Source organism: Macaca mulatta, chromosome 9, assembly GCF_049350105.2.
Source record: "Macaca mulatta isolate MMU2019108-1 chromosome 9, T2T-MMU8v2.0, whole genome shotgun sequence".
Classification (NCBI taxonomy): Eukaryota; Metazoa; Chordata; class Mammalia; order Primates; family Cercopithecidae; genus Macaca; species Macaca mulatta.
Genome location: NC_133414.1, coordinates 82,684,513 through 82,703,559, shown reverse-complemented (window position 1 = coordinate 82,703,559; position 19,047 = coordinate 82,684,513). Strand labels below are relative to the sequence as shown.

The following is a 19,047-nucleotide window of genomic DNA, read 5'->3' as shown; positions in this document are numbered from 1 at the left end:
AAAAAGGTATTTTCAATCAAGAGTTTCTTAATATTATTCAAATAATACCAAAGGGACAGCTTTCTATTTTGACTGTAAGTAAAACTACCAGCCTGTGCATAAAGGTCAAGCTTGATAGGACAAAATAAATGTTGCTAGCCTATCTCCAAACACACATCAAATTGCGTATACCCTAGCAAAACCCAAAGCTAGTTATGAAAATCAGCTTATGTAAATGAAACAGAAAGTAGAGGCATCAAAATGAACAAGAATAAAGTCATACACAAGTGTATTTTTTAGAAATTAAAACATTTCTTTAAGTAAATTGAGAATTTAGAGACAGTGTGATATACACACAAACATACATGTATAAATATATGCATGTATATATTTAAAGAATAGAAGTAAATATTTAAGGATGTTAATTTCCCAAAAAGGAAAACAAAAGAAGAAAGTATTTACTATTTTCTACATATTGCTTAAATTTAAATAAAAAATATAGCTAATTTCCTCCAGAATAAATTTGTAAATATCCAGTTTTATTGGCAATTCTACTGATTAGGGAGACAGTAATAGTCACTAAGGTGAAAACGATAATGATACTTTAAGCCGAGATAGTGGAAACAGAGATGAGAGAAGTGTGAGCCTGTCACTGATGTCAAGAAAGTAACTGGCAAATCGTGGGACATTTGGAACAAGAGACAGGGAGTCAAAGTAGATGGGTAATACGTAGATTAAGTTGACTTAATCTAGTGAGTGTTCCCTAGAAAAAAGTAGGGACCAAGGGAAGAAGAACCCGTTTGTATTCAGAGATAATGAGCTCAGTTTGAAACAAATTTAAAGACAAATTGGAGAAATATTAACTAGAAAAAGACTGAAATGCCTATTTCTTATTATATACATTAGTAGGTAGAAATAAACTCAGCTGAAAACCCCTTTAGTAGATGAAAAACAAAAGTAAGATAATAGGTCTCTGAATTCCAAGATAAAATGGAGAAAAACATCTTGATAGTGATAAGAGCTACATCTAAAAAATGGAATTCCTTCATTAAGAAGTTTGTTTCTTTCACTATATGCAGATGATCAAAAACGATATTTACAAAAACCCTAAAGTATCATCTTTTCAACAACCTAGAGAGGTAGAAAACTTGCTAGATAACATTCAGCCTTATAAAAATTGGAAGATTTCCTCTATGATATAAGAGGAAAGCATGAGCATTATCTCAAGACAATCTGTAGAAATATTTATACGTACTAAAATCTCTATTCAGAAATAACACCTACCAAGCAAACCAGAGAGAGAATTCTAGAGAGGGAAAAAAATAGCCTTTTTGTGAATCCATCACAAAAGTAGACTGTCATTTTCTGTTCTTCAGAGTATTTTTTACTTAAAATAATCTTTTCAAACAGAAGAGATTCTTGAGTGACCTCAACCAACTAATTATGAGAAATTCATATGAATGTTCATATATATACACAGATACTTGTACAAATATACCTAGATATTACTGATATAGTTAATATGTGGTAAAAATTATTTTTACTTAATCACAAATTAGAAACTTTAAAAAGCTATTCTTACCCTTTATAATCACAAACTCAAATATTACATATGAATAGGGAAAAGACCATTAGTAATTAGTTATTTTTAATCGTCTAACTTTATACTTTTTATGTGAAAGGTACATAGCATTGATGTTGATATGAGACAGTGATATGAGACTGGACACACATCACTGGGAAATTGCTGCTAGGGCAAATATCATTGATGTCAAGACACTACTAGTTTAGCACAATCGAAATTTTTCCTAAGGGAATTTCCTAAATAATGGATTAGCTACTACTGCTTATTATTACAATGTGATTTTCTTAGCTCAGAGTATACATGATAATGCTTTCTAGACAGTAAGATTTTATATCCCTGAATCTCCACAATTCATAGCCTTAAGAATAATTACCTTTCTTGGAAAACAGTGATTTAGAGGATTAAAAGAAACCAGAAGTAATGATAAATAGGAGTTTAGCAGGTTAAAATACACTGAAAGAAACTTAATTCTCAGAAAGATATAACAAGAAGATTTTATGGACATGTTAAATAGAGCCTTCTAACAAACGATCTGGGGAAGCCAATGCCTTATTAGATTTAAATCTCCTATTGCCCTTCCGTGAGCCTATTCCAACTAGCTAGTTCAGACACCTAGGGTAACTGTTTATTTTATGAAATAATGTATTTGGATACATTGCTCAGGTAGGCTGACTGAGTCATTTATTGTCAAAATGGGATGATAAGCATAAATGGGGACTGTACTGTTGAACACCCTAATCGCAGGAGGGAGCATGTTAATAAAAATGGGGTAAAAATGGAGAAAGAAATAGAGGTAGAGACAGAGAGAGAGAGAGAGACAGAGAGAGAGAGAGAAGGTTAATGTGAAAAACAGAAAAGAAAAAAGGACCCAAAGTCACTTGATGGTTATGTGAAGAGAATGGAATTTACTGTGAGTTAGTGACAGGAAGGGATCTACATGTTTGAATCAAACAGATTTGTTTTTTTAATGCCAGCTGGTAGCCTCTCCATTAGTACCCAGCCACCAGTCATTTTTTGGTGCAAGGACATACCCTCCCAACAAAACTGAAACTCCCCCCACAAAAGATTGCTGAATTCACAGTTGTTGCCCAAACCTCTGCATCAAGTATTTACCCTGGTGTGAAAAATACCATGATTTTAGTTTCTTATAATTGTAGATTTAGTTTACTTGAAACATAAATAGGTTTCATCCTAGTCACAGTCCTTTTTCAAATTATGGTACTATCACAAATTGTGATTTGCCATATTCTCAAACAACTGACTATAATTTGAAAGGGACAAATAATCTCTTCATGGAAGAACCAAAGAATACTCTTAAGGCAATACCGTGATGTCAGGCAGCATGTAGTGCACTGCTACTCGAGGAGAAAATGTGTTGCACACTTAGCATCTGACTTCCTACTTGAATTAACATGTAAAAATCTAACACCCTACACTGAGAAAGTAATCAACATATGATGTTGATATAGAGAAGAAAAGATATTACAAACAACATATGTAATATTTTTCATGAGGAAGACTTGCTTTGACAAAGAAGTAATTTTCTCATTATTAATAATTAGAAGCAAAAATATACCTCCCATACAAATTTAGATAATAAAGACTATTTATTTTTATTACATTTAGGAATCATTATATTTTGTGTAATCAATGTTATAAAAACAAACTATATATTGCTTAAAAATTACACACAATTTCTGTGCTACATGGATATTCTAACGAAATAAGTATTTCCAGATAGCATAGCCTTTTAGCGTCATCTCATTAAACAGTGAACTAGGTCTTTTAAATTTAAGTAAAATTTATTTTCATACTACATATTTTAAAATACATGATAGCAATTGTATTTAATGTAAATATCTAGTGAATTATATAGTAACTGCTGGGAACAGTATATAATTAAAAAGAAAATTACTGACCATATTCTATACCTATATCACTTGGTCCTTCCACTGATATTTAGGTTCTTCATATTGTCAAGCATGGTGCCTCATATATCATACAGCTTTAATAATTTTTACCCATCTGATTAGCCACAAAAGAACAAATATTCCTTGTACCACATCTGTATAAAATACTTAGAAATTAAAAATTGAGAAAGAAATGACTTAAATTTAACCAAATATTTTATATATTTAAAAATTATCTTGTCATTCCAGTAAAATTGTCAGTGCAAAATATTCATAATTCAATAGACTTACCTGAACACAATTTGAAAAATTTATGAGTAAATGTACACACATGTGCATACATATACCATATCATGTATATATCCATAGGTATGTACACTATATTTACATGAATCTTATATAGATGTCATGAGTACGTAAAAGTGGTCCAAAACCGATGTGTCACCAAAATCTGCATTTTCCATACCTGATTTAAATGATTTTGAAACCGTAATTGGCTATAAGTTTATACATGTGTATATACATACATGTTTATATATTATATATATATCTCCGTATGTGTGTACCCCTATATATACACATGGGTATATATCCAATGCAACTCTCTTAGATTTTCAAAATCATTTAGGTCAACCTGGGAAAAATCTACTGTGATGCTGTATTCAGATATGGCTAGCTGTTACATTCTACTTACTGATACATCTTACTACGTTATTTTATTGTTAATAAGATAGAATCAACTTTAAAATGCACTGTCAATTACAGGGAAATGATATATGTTAAACATTCACATTGCTTATAAGTTCCATCCTAATTTCAGAAATATTAAAATGTGAAAAAATATGTATTTATATTGAAACAGTATAATCATAGTATAAGGTATTTCAAAATAAGACATATCCAACAGTAAAAAACTCACTAAAGAAAATAATATATGGGATTTTTAAAACAGATAATCGGAGCTAACTATTTAATTGATAATGGTTCAAATTAGGACTTGCACTCTGTATACCAGTAGCCTCTATATGTTAAATCAAGCAGGAAATTGTGTGTGCACACACAAACACACACACACAGAATAAATGTATCATGGTTTATTATTTTTCATAAATCATGACCATAGAAATTACAAATTATTCACAGTAGAGTTAATTCCAGGTAAGCCAGAAATGATTCTGCATATATGAGGCATAAGTTTCCGTGACAAATAAGAACAAGTATATAAAATCCTATAGATATATGACCCATAACACATTACAGAGCAGTGATTTCCCAGAGGAAAATGTAAAACTCATGTACCCAGTAACAGTTCTATTTTTGTTCTCTTTGATAACTCAAATCTATTCATGCTGCACCTTTACTTTTACATAAAAATGTATTTTAGTTGTCTGGGCTATTTCATCTGTGACAACAAGATTCTTATATATTTTAAATGGAAGTATCCTATTTTACTCTTAAGCATTTTCTTTAGGATTTTTCAGTCGGCTTGACCATTTTTAAAAGTGTATGATATCTTTCATTCCCGCATCAGATAACTTCATGTTTTAAATCTTTAAAATCCACACAAAAAGGAAGAGTTACTCAGGAATTTCATTTAATGAACTGGATTATATTTCTCTCTCTAAGAACTAAGCTCCATATATTTGACATGCTGAAATATTCATATTATAAGCAAATAATCTTAAAAGAAGTGATTAGTTTTATTTTTTATTTTTTGATTACTTCTATTAAAGAGATAAAAGGTAATATTTGCTCCAGGAATTTTCACTGAAGCAGAAATAAATGTAAGTAGAACTGTAGGGATGGAAACAGAAGTGGCAAAGATGGTTCTAATGCATGGAGAGGAGGGGGAAAAATGTAAAGATGCAGTTAATAAAAGAATAATACCTAGGCCTTCTATTTTTCTTAGCTTTGGGCTCTAATCTCAGCTGAGATCAGAAAGGAATTTAGTCTGATGTGCTCAAACAAATATGCATTCTATCTGTTCACCAAACAAGAATGGCAGAAGTTTTTATCCTCCAGAGAATTAAACAGCGTGAATTAGTAATTAGGATATTAAACCAAGATCAAGACTGAAGGTTCCTGAAATCTGGCTACTTTTTAGGACAAGGTTTTATCTTACTGAAAAAGAAATGGGAAATATCTCTAGACTTTGACATCTGATTACATTTCAGGCTCTCCTTTGTCTGTAACATGTATGTTTCGCTTCTTCTCACCCTGGTCATGCTTGCTTTTTCCCTCACCTTTAGAACTTGCTTTCTTTAATTGGCAAGGGAGTCCCTTCCTCATAGATACAGGTGGTTCCTTCAAACTAGCATCATCCTTTGATGCTTTTTAGACCCTCATAGGAACCATAGATTTTTCCTGGGAATTCTCTAAACTCATCTAAATTTTAGATACATGGACCAAACTACAGACATTAATATTTTAAGGAATTTTATGGTAAAATAAATATTAAGAAGTTATGGGTAAGAATAGCCAGAATGACTTGTCTAGATAATTCTCTTCTGCAAAGGTTATCGAAACGTAGTGTGTGGATTAATAGTCCAGCATCATAAAGGAACTTGTAAGAAATGCGGATTCCAGGACCTATCCCAGACCTACTGGATGAGAATCTTGGGTGGCAAGGGGTTGACTAATTAAAGAAGTGGGTGGTGATTTTCATGAATGCTAAAGTTTGAGAATCACTCTTGTTCTATTGTATCCTAACCAAATAATAGGATAATTAACACTAATAATAACAATAATAATAGTAAAAACACAATGTTTTCCAGTTAGGGAAAGCAATTTTCTGGCTGTTCCAATAAATCTTTTATCATTTTCAGAACCGTGTAGGCTACTATTTATCTGAATCTTCTAGTAAAGAATTAAGCAGTTTCATCCCAGGATTTAAAACTGTCGCACTGATCTCACTATATGAGAATGGGGGGCATTAGCGGGATAATGTGGGGACACCTGGGCCACAGGGCCACAGATATAACCATGGAGGTTAGTCAGGTCAGCACTTCAGTCTCTAAATCTTTCCCCTAAAGTTGTCTATCTTTTCTCTGTCATGTAACTGACTTTTCTCATGTCATTTTTCCCCAGATACCTTTATCAATGAATGTGTCAACCTTTCTGGCATACGACCAGCCCACAATAAGTTACTGTGGGGTGCATCATGAACTTCTCTCCCATAAGTCCTTTGAAACGAATGCACAGGAAGATACGATGGAAACACACCTAGAGACTGAGCTGGACCTGAGCACAATCACAACAGCTGGCCGAATCAGTGACCATAAACAGCAGCTAGCTTAACTGAGATCACTGGTAGCCCAGGGTTGCTACCAAACTTTGTAACCTCAAGGACAAAATGAGGAAGATGTGTTCATTGTGGACTCTAAAAACAAAGCAAAACACAAAATCCCCTGTTCAAATTAACAAAAAATCCAAGATTGATTCATGAAATAAAGAAGACATGAATTGTTTTAAGTCTACACTTTGTAATTAGCTAAGTTGTGCAGTATTTTTTGACTTAAACAGAGTATGACCCTGAAAAATAAAAGAATCTTTTTTTCAAAACTCATCCTACCTACCTGTAAAAACTGTACAAAGCTAATGTATTTTTCATATTGTAAAGTTTCAATTGTAGAAACAACTGGTATGTACAGTACCATAATTTAATTACATTTTACTTTAAAAACTTTACACATTTCAGTTTCTAAAATTTTAAATTAACAAAAATTATTTCTTGTGTTATTCAGAGTTACTCAGTTTTGTAGGGACTGTTTTGTTACTGCTTTTGTGCCCAGAAACCTTGACTCTAAAATTCTGTGCTGTGCGAAACATGCACGATTTTTATTATGCTTACTGCGTAGAATTTTATCTACTTGTTCCAGAAATAATACATTAACCAAAAAGGATTTAATTGTTCAGACTTGTAAGAGGTTCTTCAATTACATAGACAGGTTTTTCTTAAAAATGAAAAAAAAAAATCAAAGATTTTTTTAACAGTTCTCAGACTTAACTGTTGCCTTGAATTACAGCCTAGTTTCTAAGCAGTGAAATGTAATGATAAAGAGGGATATTTTAACATATTTCCGAATGAATGATTCATTATTTCATTCTTTTGAGTAACCATTGTTAAGGGTTGGGGGGAAGCATGGACAAAACATCACTGGAAACAAAGGCTGTAACCACAGCAACAGACTTTGTGATACAGTTAAAAGGTGCAGCTACCAGTGACAAATAAAAACTTTTGTTACATCTCATTATTTTCAGGCCAAGGTGGGAGTATAGTGCATAATAATTGTACAGTAGCAATTTTTCTCCTAATTAACCCATAGCCATTTGCCTAAAAGTAACCATCAGTCAGTGCAAAATGTGCCTGGTTCTTAAGACAACTTTTTATTTAGAACCATGAGACCAGTATTTTGGAAACATTTCAAAGGAAACATATGAATTTTTTTTTGCATTGTGCACTACATCATTTCTCTCCTGAGGAAGAATTTTTAACATGTACAGCTCGTTCAATATTGATATGAGCCACGGTGCAGAACTTTATCACTCGAGTAGACTGTAAACATCCTTAGTATGTTCTAAATTGTTTATATTGCTATCCATAATGGGAGTCACCTCCAAATTATCAAAGAAATAACTCAGAGTAATTTGACACCAGCCCAGATCACATATTGATTACACGATTGTATTATAAAGTTAACTCAAATCAAATTAAGAAAACCTGAGTTTTGAGAAGCTGAAATAATCAACTTGTTTGTGCTGTTTGCTTGACATAGGTTATTGTTTGAAAATATTGTTACGTTATCAATAGTAATCATGCATTCTTGTGTTTTTTTTTTAAATGGAAAACTGCAAGTTTCAATTACTGTTGCACTAGAAGTGCTTTTATGTTGTCATTTTATATTCATGCCATCAAAAGTAGATTGGCATATCAATCTAACAGGGGTCAATGAAAACAATGAAGAAAAGAATAACTGAAAACAACATCAAACTTTTAAATTTTTATCTCTTCCAAAGAAATTATATCTACAAAATCTAGTTTTATGCAGGTTTGTCACAGCAAATTTAAAAGCAGCTTCAAGAAGAATGAACTCAAAAACTGTGGAGCAAATTTTTGTGGAAAATATATAAAGTCAGAAAGAAAAAAAGATGTAAATGTTGGAAGAAGCAAATTCTATTACTAATTCAAATGAAACTAAATGTCAAACACAGTACTTGTGTCAACTATTTAGCATCCCAGATTTTGTAACATATTTTGCATAAATTATTTGCTATTCAAAAATTTTTGTCATTTTAAATCTAATTTTAATCTTTATGTTTTCCATTTTCTAATTTCCTTGCAATGTATTATTCTTAGAGTGTTCTTAATTTTCTACATTGAAATTTGGCTTTACGTCGTTAGCAAATTTATAAAGGGTTATAAAGCTATAATTTGTGAGTCTAAAATCAAACGCAAAATTTTATTTATTATGTAAACCAAAATGTCATTTGCAAGCTTTCTCATTAGAAGTTGTCCTTGCAAAGATAGAAAAGGAAGAATTAATTTGTGTAAACAAGCACAAATTAACATATTTGTTAATAAATAGGTTTATCTACTAATAAACCTATTTCTAGAAACATTCAAATTGATAATGATTTTTAGAAATGTAAAGTTTCCAAGGAGTCTTACAAGTGTATGCCCTTGATTTCCTGAAGGAAACCACTTTCTTTCTTAAATATTTTACGTTCATCTAAAGTGAAACACTATAAATAGAAGCAATCCTTGGAACCACAGCTCTGTGCAACCAAGGCCCTAAGCTACACCAAACAAGCCAGGAATTTTGAGACTTCTCATCTTTAAATTCAACCAAAAGGGTATTTAACAAGACAAAAATGCTGGATTATTATTATTATTTTTGCTTAATTTTTATTCTGCCATGTCCAGGTTAAGGGTGAGGGTGGTGACAATCTGATAGAAAGATTGTGTCTGGAATCTTTATCACATATTTCCAATTTATTTCAGTTTTTGTCTAAAACTTGCATTTCTAATCTACCTTTTTCAGCATTCAATAATCTTCCATTTCCTCCTTCTACCCCCCATTCCTATGTCTCCCTTCCTGTCTATTCCTCACCGATTTAAACAACTGAAATGTTTACTTATGCTTGGAGTTGAAAAATGGAGAGGTTGACTCAGCATGGTTACAATAACAACCAGCAGCTGCAGCAAACCATAAAGTTATACAGTGTTTTGAAGTTTACACATCACATTTTACATAAATTATCTCATTTTGTCTTCATAACAACCCTATGAAGACACATTAATCTCAAAGAAGTTGAGCCCTCACCCCAAAACACAGGGCTAATAATTGGTGCAGTTGAATTATTCTCAAAATTTACAGGCTGTTAGTCTTTCCACTATACTAAAAGCTTTCTTTCTCTGATCAGAGCCAGAGAACTTCCAGAGATAATGGATAGAATGAAAGAAAAAAAAATACATATATATATATGTATTTTTTGACATGTTGTTTAGTAATCCCTACTTTAATTCCATTCTCCATCTGTAAAATATTAGCTAACTGAATTATTTCTGTGTTCTACTATGGGCTCTCACATTAAAACTCTGTTCAAAAAGTTTAACAAGTCACATATTTCTTAACATACAAGTTCATTTGTAAATGTACAGAACAGATGCTCCCAAGATGTGGATGCATGTAGGCCCCAAAGTACAGACATAAAATCAAGGAAGCACAAGGAAAGAAACCCCAAGGAAAAACCTAAAGACCTTCTAAATTGAGACTGCATAAGTATAAAAGAGATCCATAGTACAGGGTTGAACACATGCTCAATACTTTGTCAACTGAACACAGGTTCAATTCGGAGCTAATTGGGAAGACATATAAAATTCTTTTTCTTTTTTGCTTTTGGCAAGATTTCTTCTTAAACCATGAATTTTTTTTAACTTGTAATAATAGAGAACAACTTTCTCTATTCTCCTTATAAGAAAAATAAAATATAATTTATCCAAATTGATGTATAGAACCTAAAACATATGCTAACTTGCAAATAATATATTTTACTGATCAACTCATTTTTGTCAAGTCTCTATTTCTAGTCCCTCCTGAATGTTTTAGAAAACCATGAAACTATACAGATTTTTAATACAAATTACATTTTTACAAGGAAAGAAAACATTTCCAAATTTAACACTCAAGACTAATCACATAATCCTAATTTGAACTCAGATCTCTCTGACTCCATAGACTGCTTAGAAATAGTAAAATCTTTTTGCAAAAATATTTTCTAAAATAAAACTATTGTATATGAGAGTAAAAATATATTTGTTTTTGATTGTTCCTCACTGGAAGACAGATATCATCTCTCAAACTAAACATTCAAAATAAGAAACTGAATGCATGAAAACCAATACCTGATGTGAATTGTTGTTATTAAGCTGTATGAAAGAAATGCAGATGTTCTGGGTATGTCAGAGCACACAAAAGAAGAGGTTATGGGACTGGCAAGTATTTGGTCTCAGGAGAAAAGGTGAAAATTTTCCAGAATAGATATAGTAGCATCTTATATTGGCACAGCTCTTAACAGTTTATAATGTTGGGTAATATAACAATCTCCTAATTCATCAAAAAGTCTCAAGGTGCAGATGAATTGGTCTTGCAATAAGGAAGAGCTTCTAACTCCTCCCATGACCTTCCCAATTTTCCCCAACTGTCCCTAAATAGGGAGGTGCCAAGTGCAAAGGACCCAGGAGCAATGCTTTCAAAATTCTGATTTGTCCCAAAGGTAGGGTACCTGGACAATCAACAATTGGGCTTCATTTTATCATCAATATTAATGGGAAAGAAACATTTGAAAATTTAAAACCAAGCAAACACACACACACATCAAAGTGGTGGTGGGTCTTTTTTGAAGGTCTCTCATGACTTGTATTACAGTTTTATTGTGAGATGGGAGGCAACTTATATTTAATTTCTTTAGGGTAAAATTCACGTTTTAAAAGGTCCACTGTTGATTTTTTTATTCTATGAAGGACAGTGATCTTACAGCAGCAGAGTGCCTCAGCCATCTAGGACTTAGGCTACTACGTTTCTTCCTCCTAGCTCTCATTTATAAATTCGTGTTATATGATATTTGTCTTTCTGAAAAGGTGAGTGAAAATTTGTTTTGTGTAAATCAAATAATATTTCAAATGTATCAAGAGACCTTGTGATAAAGGAACCTTGAAATTGTTTTCTAATCTAAAATATTACCCACTAATTTATCTTTTTAAAATTGATTTCCATATGCCTTGCGTTGTTATAATGCAGCACACTTGTACTGCATGGTTTAAAGGTTCTGCAAGACAGTCTTTGCCTCAGCCTACAGGAAATGGCACTCTGACTCCAGGTTTTGAGTTGGTCAATATGAGCAGTTTCAGTCATTTCCACTTACTGACTTTATCTGGACTAATGTGGAAAATAGTGGTAAGACAACATGGATGGATAAAGTTGACAAATAATTTTATTTGTTTAAACTTTGTCACTTATTATATCCTTGAAGTTACTAGTAAGAGGTCAAGATGACTCCAAATCCCTTGTGTCAATACTAGATTTACTGAATCAGAATCACTGGGATGGATCCCAAAATGTGCATTAAGACATGACTGAGGTGATACTAATGCATGCTAAGTTTTGAAAAATATTGCTCAAATGAATTTACTTTTCCCAAGTCATTCAATTGCTTTCTATTCTAATATAAAATTGTGAATTCTTGTGCTTTCCCATATCAATGTGAATCTAGTTTTCTAAGCCTGACTGAACATTTTTCTTGACTGAGGAAAGCATACCAAAAGACAACTATACATAAAATGCTCAGGTTGCTTCCTGACAGACTGTTGTTTATAGATTTTATTCCCCATTAACTCTTTCAAGAGGCATATCTGAAAACAGTCTTAAGGCAGCTGGGTTAGTTACTTGTTAGTTGTACCCATGAATATAACGACTGAAAAGCTGGATGTGGGGAGAGAGGCAGGAAGTAATTTATGATGTATCAGGCACTATGTCCTCCTTGTCTCATTTTTAAAGCATTTTAGCAGAGAAGTATAACCACTATTTTAAAGAAAGGAAAATAAGGCTCATAGTAATTAAATAACTTGCCAAGACTCACACAGTGGAGCTGGAGATTCAGATTTAGATTTGTTAGGCTCTAAGGATGTGCTCCTACCCCCGATAGCACATTTTCAAAAGTGAGAAGAGATTATAATCAATATAACAAGGCTTATATATTTTAATGGGGGGTGTTGAACACAGCAGAAAAAGTATTTGCCTTTCTATTTCCAAATAGAAAAATTATCTTACACTGTGTAGAGACTTCCTTCAATATCCTAAACCAGCAGCCTAATGGAAAAAAACACCCAATATTTTCTTTAAGTTTTATACATGGTTTCCTAAAAGGAGTAGACATTTGAAAAAAAAATTCTTCAAAACATAAATACCCCTGAATATTGATGTCATATTTTTATTTCCAATCACCTCAGTTCTTTATAAATTTACAGCCAAAATATGATAAAGAAATATCAATAATATAACCTTCAACTGGCCAAAAAAAAAAAAGAGGGGAGGTTGCAAATTTTAGCCAAAACTATATGGATAAATGATCAATAAAGTCACCAACTGCAAATGACAAAGTGGAGAAAAACACCAATAATCTACAGTCACAAACTGTAACTGGCAATGATATGACTTGGGCTACAGAACATTTCTTGTGAATTATTTTAAATGGCAATACTCCTTATAGGAGTATTGTAACTTACACAGATGATATGGGATCTGGAAGCATACTACATCAAAGGAGGCTGAAAGATAACCTTTATAACAAGGCAGACTCTACGTGTCCTACTCAGAATGTAATATGTAGTTTAAATATAAAATAAATATCATTTCCTTGTTTCATTACTATGTGGAGATGGACAAATAAAATTATTTGTTGAAATTTATTTTTAAACTCACATCTTGAAAAACATCTTCCTCAGTCTCAGCTATTCACAAATGATTCTTAGTCTCTCGACTCCATTAGTGCCTCAGGAGCTTTTTATTAAACCTCTGAGTTATCTCTTCTATCTCTTCCTGAACTCCACAAGTGCAAGTAATCTCATTGGTTTAACTACATTAGCATTTTACTCCATCACAGGATCTGAACATGTAGCATCCATGAAAAACATACTTCCATAATACATATAGCATTCAAGAGCCAGTAAAGCACTCTCTAAGTCACGCCTCCTACTAAAAATGGTCACATCTATAACTGTGATAAAAATTAGGCTATAAGTTTAAAACAATAAATTCAGCAAAGAAAGAAATTCTAGCACCCTGGATCTAATATCATTGTGTCTTCTCATTCTGGCACCATTACCACCATACAGAAATGTTATCTGAAATATGTAGAATAATTCTGATTGTGGACAACAAAGATGCTCCTGTTATGTGGGTTGAAGATGTGGTGAAAGGCAACAAAGAAGACAAAAATTACACATACCAAGGTAAGTGAAGGGAATGTGATTTATTATTAAATAATCTGCAAGTAATTTTAAAAACTAAGACCCATTATTAAAATTTACAATAACATTTATGCCAACAAGTGTCATCATAAAGGCTAACGTGGATATTGGGGATATAAGAGGAATGTGGTATTTGTGGTGGCAATACATATTAGATAATAGATAGATAGATAGATAGATAGATAGATAGATAGATAGATGGAATTCTACCAAAAGAGAGACTATTAAGAATAAAAATTAGTCCAAGAACTATTTCTATTATTTCTCTAGAGAGAAACTGAATAGATAGAGAAAAAGATTTAAACTAAATGCTACATGATCTTTCCAAGGTCAAATTTGAAATAGTCCAAAATTATAAACTGTGAATTGCTGCTTCAACCATATGAGTAATTACATTAATTCACATACACCTAGTCAAAATCTGATGTTGAGAAATGAATTGTAATTTTAAATGTACTCCATCTGTCCTTGCTGTTTTGTATCAATGATATATTTGCTTTCAATTACAGATCCATAAATACAATGCCCTAAACAGTCTGATGAAAATGTGGTGAAAGATTGGTCACCGCTGTTTTTCTGTTCTATCATAAGGCAATTATCAGAGTGGAATGACCACCATAGTGGGGAGCTGGAAATATTATCTTTAAAGTCCTCGCTACAGGTCTTATTTTATATAAATTTATAAAATAGGAAAAATATTGCCTTGAGGCAAAAGCCCGAAAGCCCACACCAGCTCTAGTCTGACTACACTTAACACCAGAGAGGTCTAGGGAAAGACGCTGAACATCTCTGAACTTACATGCTATCTGGAGAAAAGCTTGAGATCCTTGTGATGTCAACATTTTTTTGCCTTTGGATGCGATGGAAACTTAAGTTCAGTTAACGGACGTCCTTCAAAACTCCCTGCCAGTTTCCTCTTTAACAAACTTCAAACCTGAGTTTCTTGAGCCAACACTGGCTTTAACACACAGCTATTTAACAATGAACCCTTGTTACACTTCATCATTTTGTGGAAGAATTACATAATTGGGGTTGTAGCCCTTATCAGCTTTTCCCTTGCCTTTGGATCAAGTTACGGGATAAAACATGTGAACTTGATATGGCACATTGGTACTACCACAGGTGGATTGGAAGAAGAGTTTCTAACATACAAACATTTTATGTAATATAAAACTGAAATGTAGTTTAGGGCCACTTCTTTTTAACTTAATAATCTGATATAATTTTCAGATAACTGCATGCTTTCCTGCCACTGATAATATAAATATTATTGTCTGTAATGAAAACATGGTTTTGTTGTCATATACTTTCGCTTTCTGAGGACAGAGTTCAGACAACTGATTGTGTTCTGTAATTACCACAAAGAATGACTATTTATTTTCAGAAAGAACGGCTTAGTGCCAAGCACTTTAAGACAACATAACAACTAACACTTACTGAATGTTTACTTTTCTAAGCATTTTATGTGTATTCATTCATTCAGTCAACATTAATATGAAAAACAATTAATAATAATCCTATGAAGTAGATACTATTGTTTTTCCCTGAGGAAGATAAGAAACTGATGCACAGAGCAATTATATAACATATAGCTAGTAAATTGTGCAACAAGGATTCAAATCCAGTTGACCGATCTATTGAAAAACTGACCCCTCTAACTGCTCATTTAAGGACCACTCTATGGACCCCAATGTTAAGTTCAAAATTCTACCTATTTAAGGCTATCACTGAGACATTTTTTTTTCAATATAATTGATGTGTTTATTACATACCTAATATATGCCCATTGGAAGGTAAGAAAATTTTAGAGATACATGAGTGTATGATATAGTCCCTGTCCCCAATGGACTTACAGTCTTAGCAAAGAGAAAAGACATCCATATTCAACAGAAATAAAATTCAAGAACTAAGTTTAATACCTGCAATTGTAAACAGCAGTTAGGAGAAGATAAAATCAAAGTTAATAAGGTTGTTGGGAATATCTCAAGGCAAAAGTGATAAATGACATAGAACTTAAAACTAGCAGTATTCAGATGGGCCAGACAAAGATGGGAGGGCAGTGAAGGGAGAATATTATATTTTTATTTACTGACATCTATTATTCCAATAGGATTTGTTAGATTCATGCTTCTCTGGAAGAAAAAGACCAGGCTCAATTTTTGTCCTGATTGCCTAAAAGTTCAGAGCCAAATTTTACTCTCACCACAGTAAATCTCTTGGCTTTTCTAGGCAGGCATAAATATTTCCCAAATTTTTCTGAACTCTGATTCTCTTTACATTTCTATTTTATCTTATTTGGGGTGGGGGAAAAGCATATTAATCCTTTGTTTAAAATGTTATGTCAGTTTCAATAAAATGTTCATAAACCATTTTGAAGACAGATCCAGGAAATGGTATTAATTTCAAATAATTATGTGAATTACATCAAACAACTTTTTAAAAGCTAGTAATTGTAACATCCTCCGTCAAACTACTGTTTGGCACAAATGAAAACACATCCTTTAGCTTGATTGACTTTCTTTTTTTCAACTTTTTTAGTCTTTATGTCAGTACTGGTGAATATTAACCAGAATTTTTATTTCAAAGAGTAAAAATAAAAATCATTTTTGATTGCTATATTTTACAAACAAACTACAGTAGAATATTATTAAAGACCATGATCAAAATCATTTAGTTGATAGTGAGACAGCCAGGTGTGAGGGGTCCCTGACAAAACTCCAACCAGTCTGCACACTGGGAATGTGCACTTGGGTGGACTCACACACAGGTTCTAGTCCATTTGCAGCAAGGAAGAGCCTGCCCCCTCCTCTTCCTGTGTGGAACCTGGGATTCAAGTGGCTAAGCAGGAAGTGCTCTAGCAGGGACTCTGCCCTTGCGGAGAGTCCCTGTTTCCCCCTTTTCTTTCTTTTCAACCAATAAAACGCTGTCTTACTCACCATTCAAATTGTCTGTGAACCTGAATTTTCGTGGCCATGGGACAAGAGGCCTATCTTTAGCTGAAATAAGGAAAAGTCCTGCAACAATAGCAAACAGACCAGTACTAGAATGTACATTTACTTAGAATTATTTTTCACTAGAGTGAAGTATTTTTAGTTTATGAATGCACTGACATTTAGGAATATGCAGAAATATTTCTGCCTTAAAAGTACAAATAATTGTCAGTAAAGTTGTCATTTAAAAAATATAGTCAAATATATATATTTATAATCTGAAACATGATGCATAAGAAGCTACTTTAGTTTTTTGAATTTTTCAAGTGGAGAAATATTCTCTTCATCAAACTCTGCTCATCACTTGGACTATTAATTTACGGTTATCTCTGTGTTTATTTGGGAGGTACAATTTTCATTCATGGGTATTTGTTCAATGTGTCTTGTCTTCTCTATATTTTACATTTAATATACATTTAATTTAATATGATATTTTGATATTTTTAATTCTAATCAATAAAATAAGCATTTATTCATTTGTATTACGGTATTCCAGTTACTGTGATGTGAGACACAGTGATCGATGCTTATAGTGAATAAGTTATTGTGACTCAATGTGATATTTCTAAAAATGAAGTCTGCACATGATACTGTGAAATGATCGGGTTTACTGCAAATCAGAAAAGGCATCACAGAGTAAATGCTATTTGAGAAACTTTAGGTTTGCCATTTATAAAACCCAGGTCTGTCCTACAGGCTCCACATCCAGCTCCTAACTAAAATTTAGAAGTCTTTAGATGTCTGTGGGTATTATCATCCAGAAAACTAGGACTCTAATAGTTTCTGAGTCTAGTATTCTCCCCATATAGCTACTCAGTTTTTTCTAGTCTATATGTCAAATAAAATTTTGAAAAAATTACCCCTTCCCACAATCTTTTCAAATTAATCCTCAGATGAAAAGGATTTAATTTAGCTATTCCGTGATAAATAAAAAATATGCAATTTTATTGAATAAACTTAGAGTAATTAATAAATAAATGTAATGTACGGTCAGAAGTTTTCTGTTTTGTTTCATTTGTAAAATGTCCATTAAAATGCTACCTATGTGGGTTAAAAAGCCTATAAGACAATTCCAACTTCAGGAATATGTGAAAACATGTAGAAAGGGTATATTGTGTAATTTAAATTTTTATCATCTACAGGTTATGGCATAAGACTGATATGAAAATGAATGAGAATTAGGTTTCATGTAGACTCTTTTGTCTTTTGTTCTATTACTATAAAATGTTTCATTTAAAAGTAGGGAAAAATTAGTAAGATGGTGAATTTGCCTGATATACCAATAAGCACAGTTGTTTTGGAAGTTGCTTGGTACCATTGACTCTTTGCATCTTTAAATATGTATTTCTTTCCTTAACACTTCTCTTTATGAGAATACCATTACTCTCAAAGGATTCCAATGTTTATTTTGTGCTCATGGCACTTTTTTATTTAAATTTTCAAGAATGCACTTCGCATTAAGATGAACCAAAATAGTATTAGTGAATTCAGCAACCAGTTTAAGGCATAGTTCTCTGATCTTCCTACTTAAGAAAATGAAGGCTGGGCATGGTGGCTCATGCCCGTAATCCCAGCACTTTGGGAGTCGGAGGCAGGCAGATCATGAGGTTAAGAGATCCAGACCATCCTGGCCAACATGGTGAAAACCTGTCTCTACTAAAAATACAAAAATTAGCCGGGCATGGTGGCGGGTGCCTATAGTCCCAGTTACTGGGGAGGCTGAGGCAGGAGAATGGCGTGAACCCAGGAGGCAGAGCTTGCAGTGAGCCGAGATCGCACCACTGCACTCCAGCCTGGGTGACAGAGTGAGACTCTGTCTCAAAAAAAAAGACAAAGAAAGAAAGAAAATGAATGTATTTTAATTTTAGAATTTCAGAACATATCAGTATTAACTCAAAGAAAGTCATCATGAATAATGCTATTTTAATGAATGCCAAGGGAATTGTGCCTAATATTCTAAAATACTCTTGAGGATTATGAAGAGTGTGCAGTATGGCAAAGGCAGCCATGAGAATACCCAATATATAAAATGTATACTATATACAAATAATTATT

The 19,047-nt window shown here is 32.7% G+C and overlaps 2 protein-coding genes across 5 annotated transcripts in view; one reads left to right on the top strand and one right to left on the bottom strand.

The window, feature by feature from the left end:
* Positions 1 to 9,997, top strand: part of LRRTM3 (leucine rich repeat transmembrane neuronal 3) — a 172,377-nt gene extending 162,380 nt beyond the window's left edge. The window contains 1 exon segment of the mRNA NM_001266575.1: positions 6,562 to 9,997. Coding sequence (NP_001253504.1) covers positions 6,562 to 6,771 — 210 coding nt within the window. The 3' untranslated portion in view covers positions 6,772 to 9,997.
* CTNNA3 (catenin alpha 3) overlaps positions 1 to 19,047 on the bottom strand; it is a 1,846,283-nt gene that overhangs the window by 1,157,747 nt on the left and 669,489 nt on the right. The window lies entirely within an intron of this gene.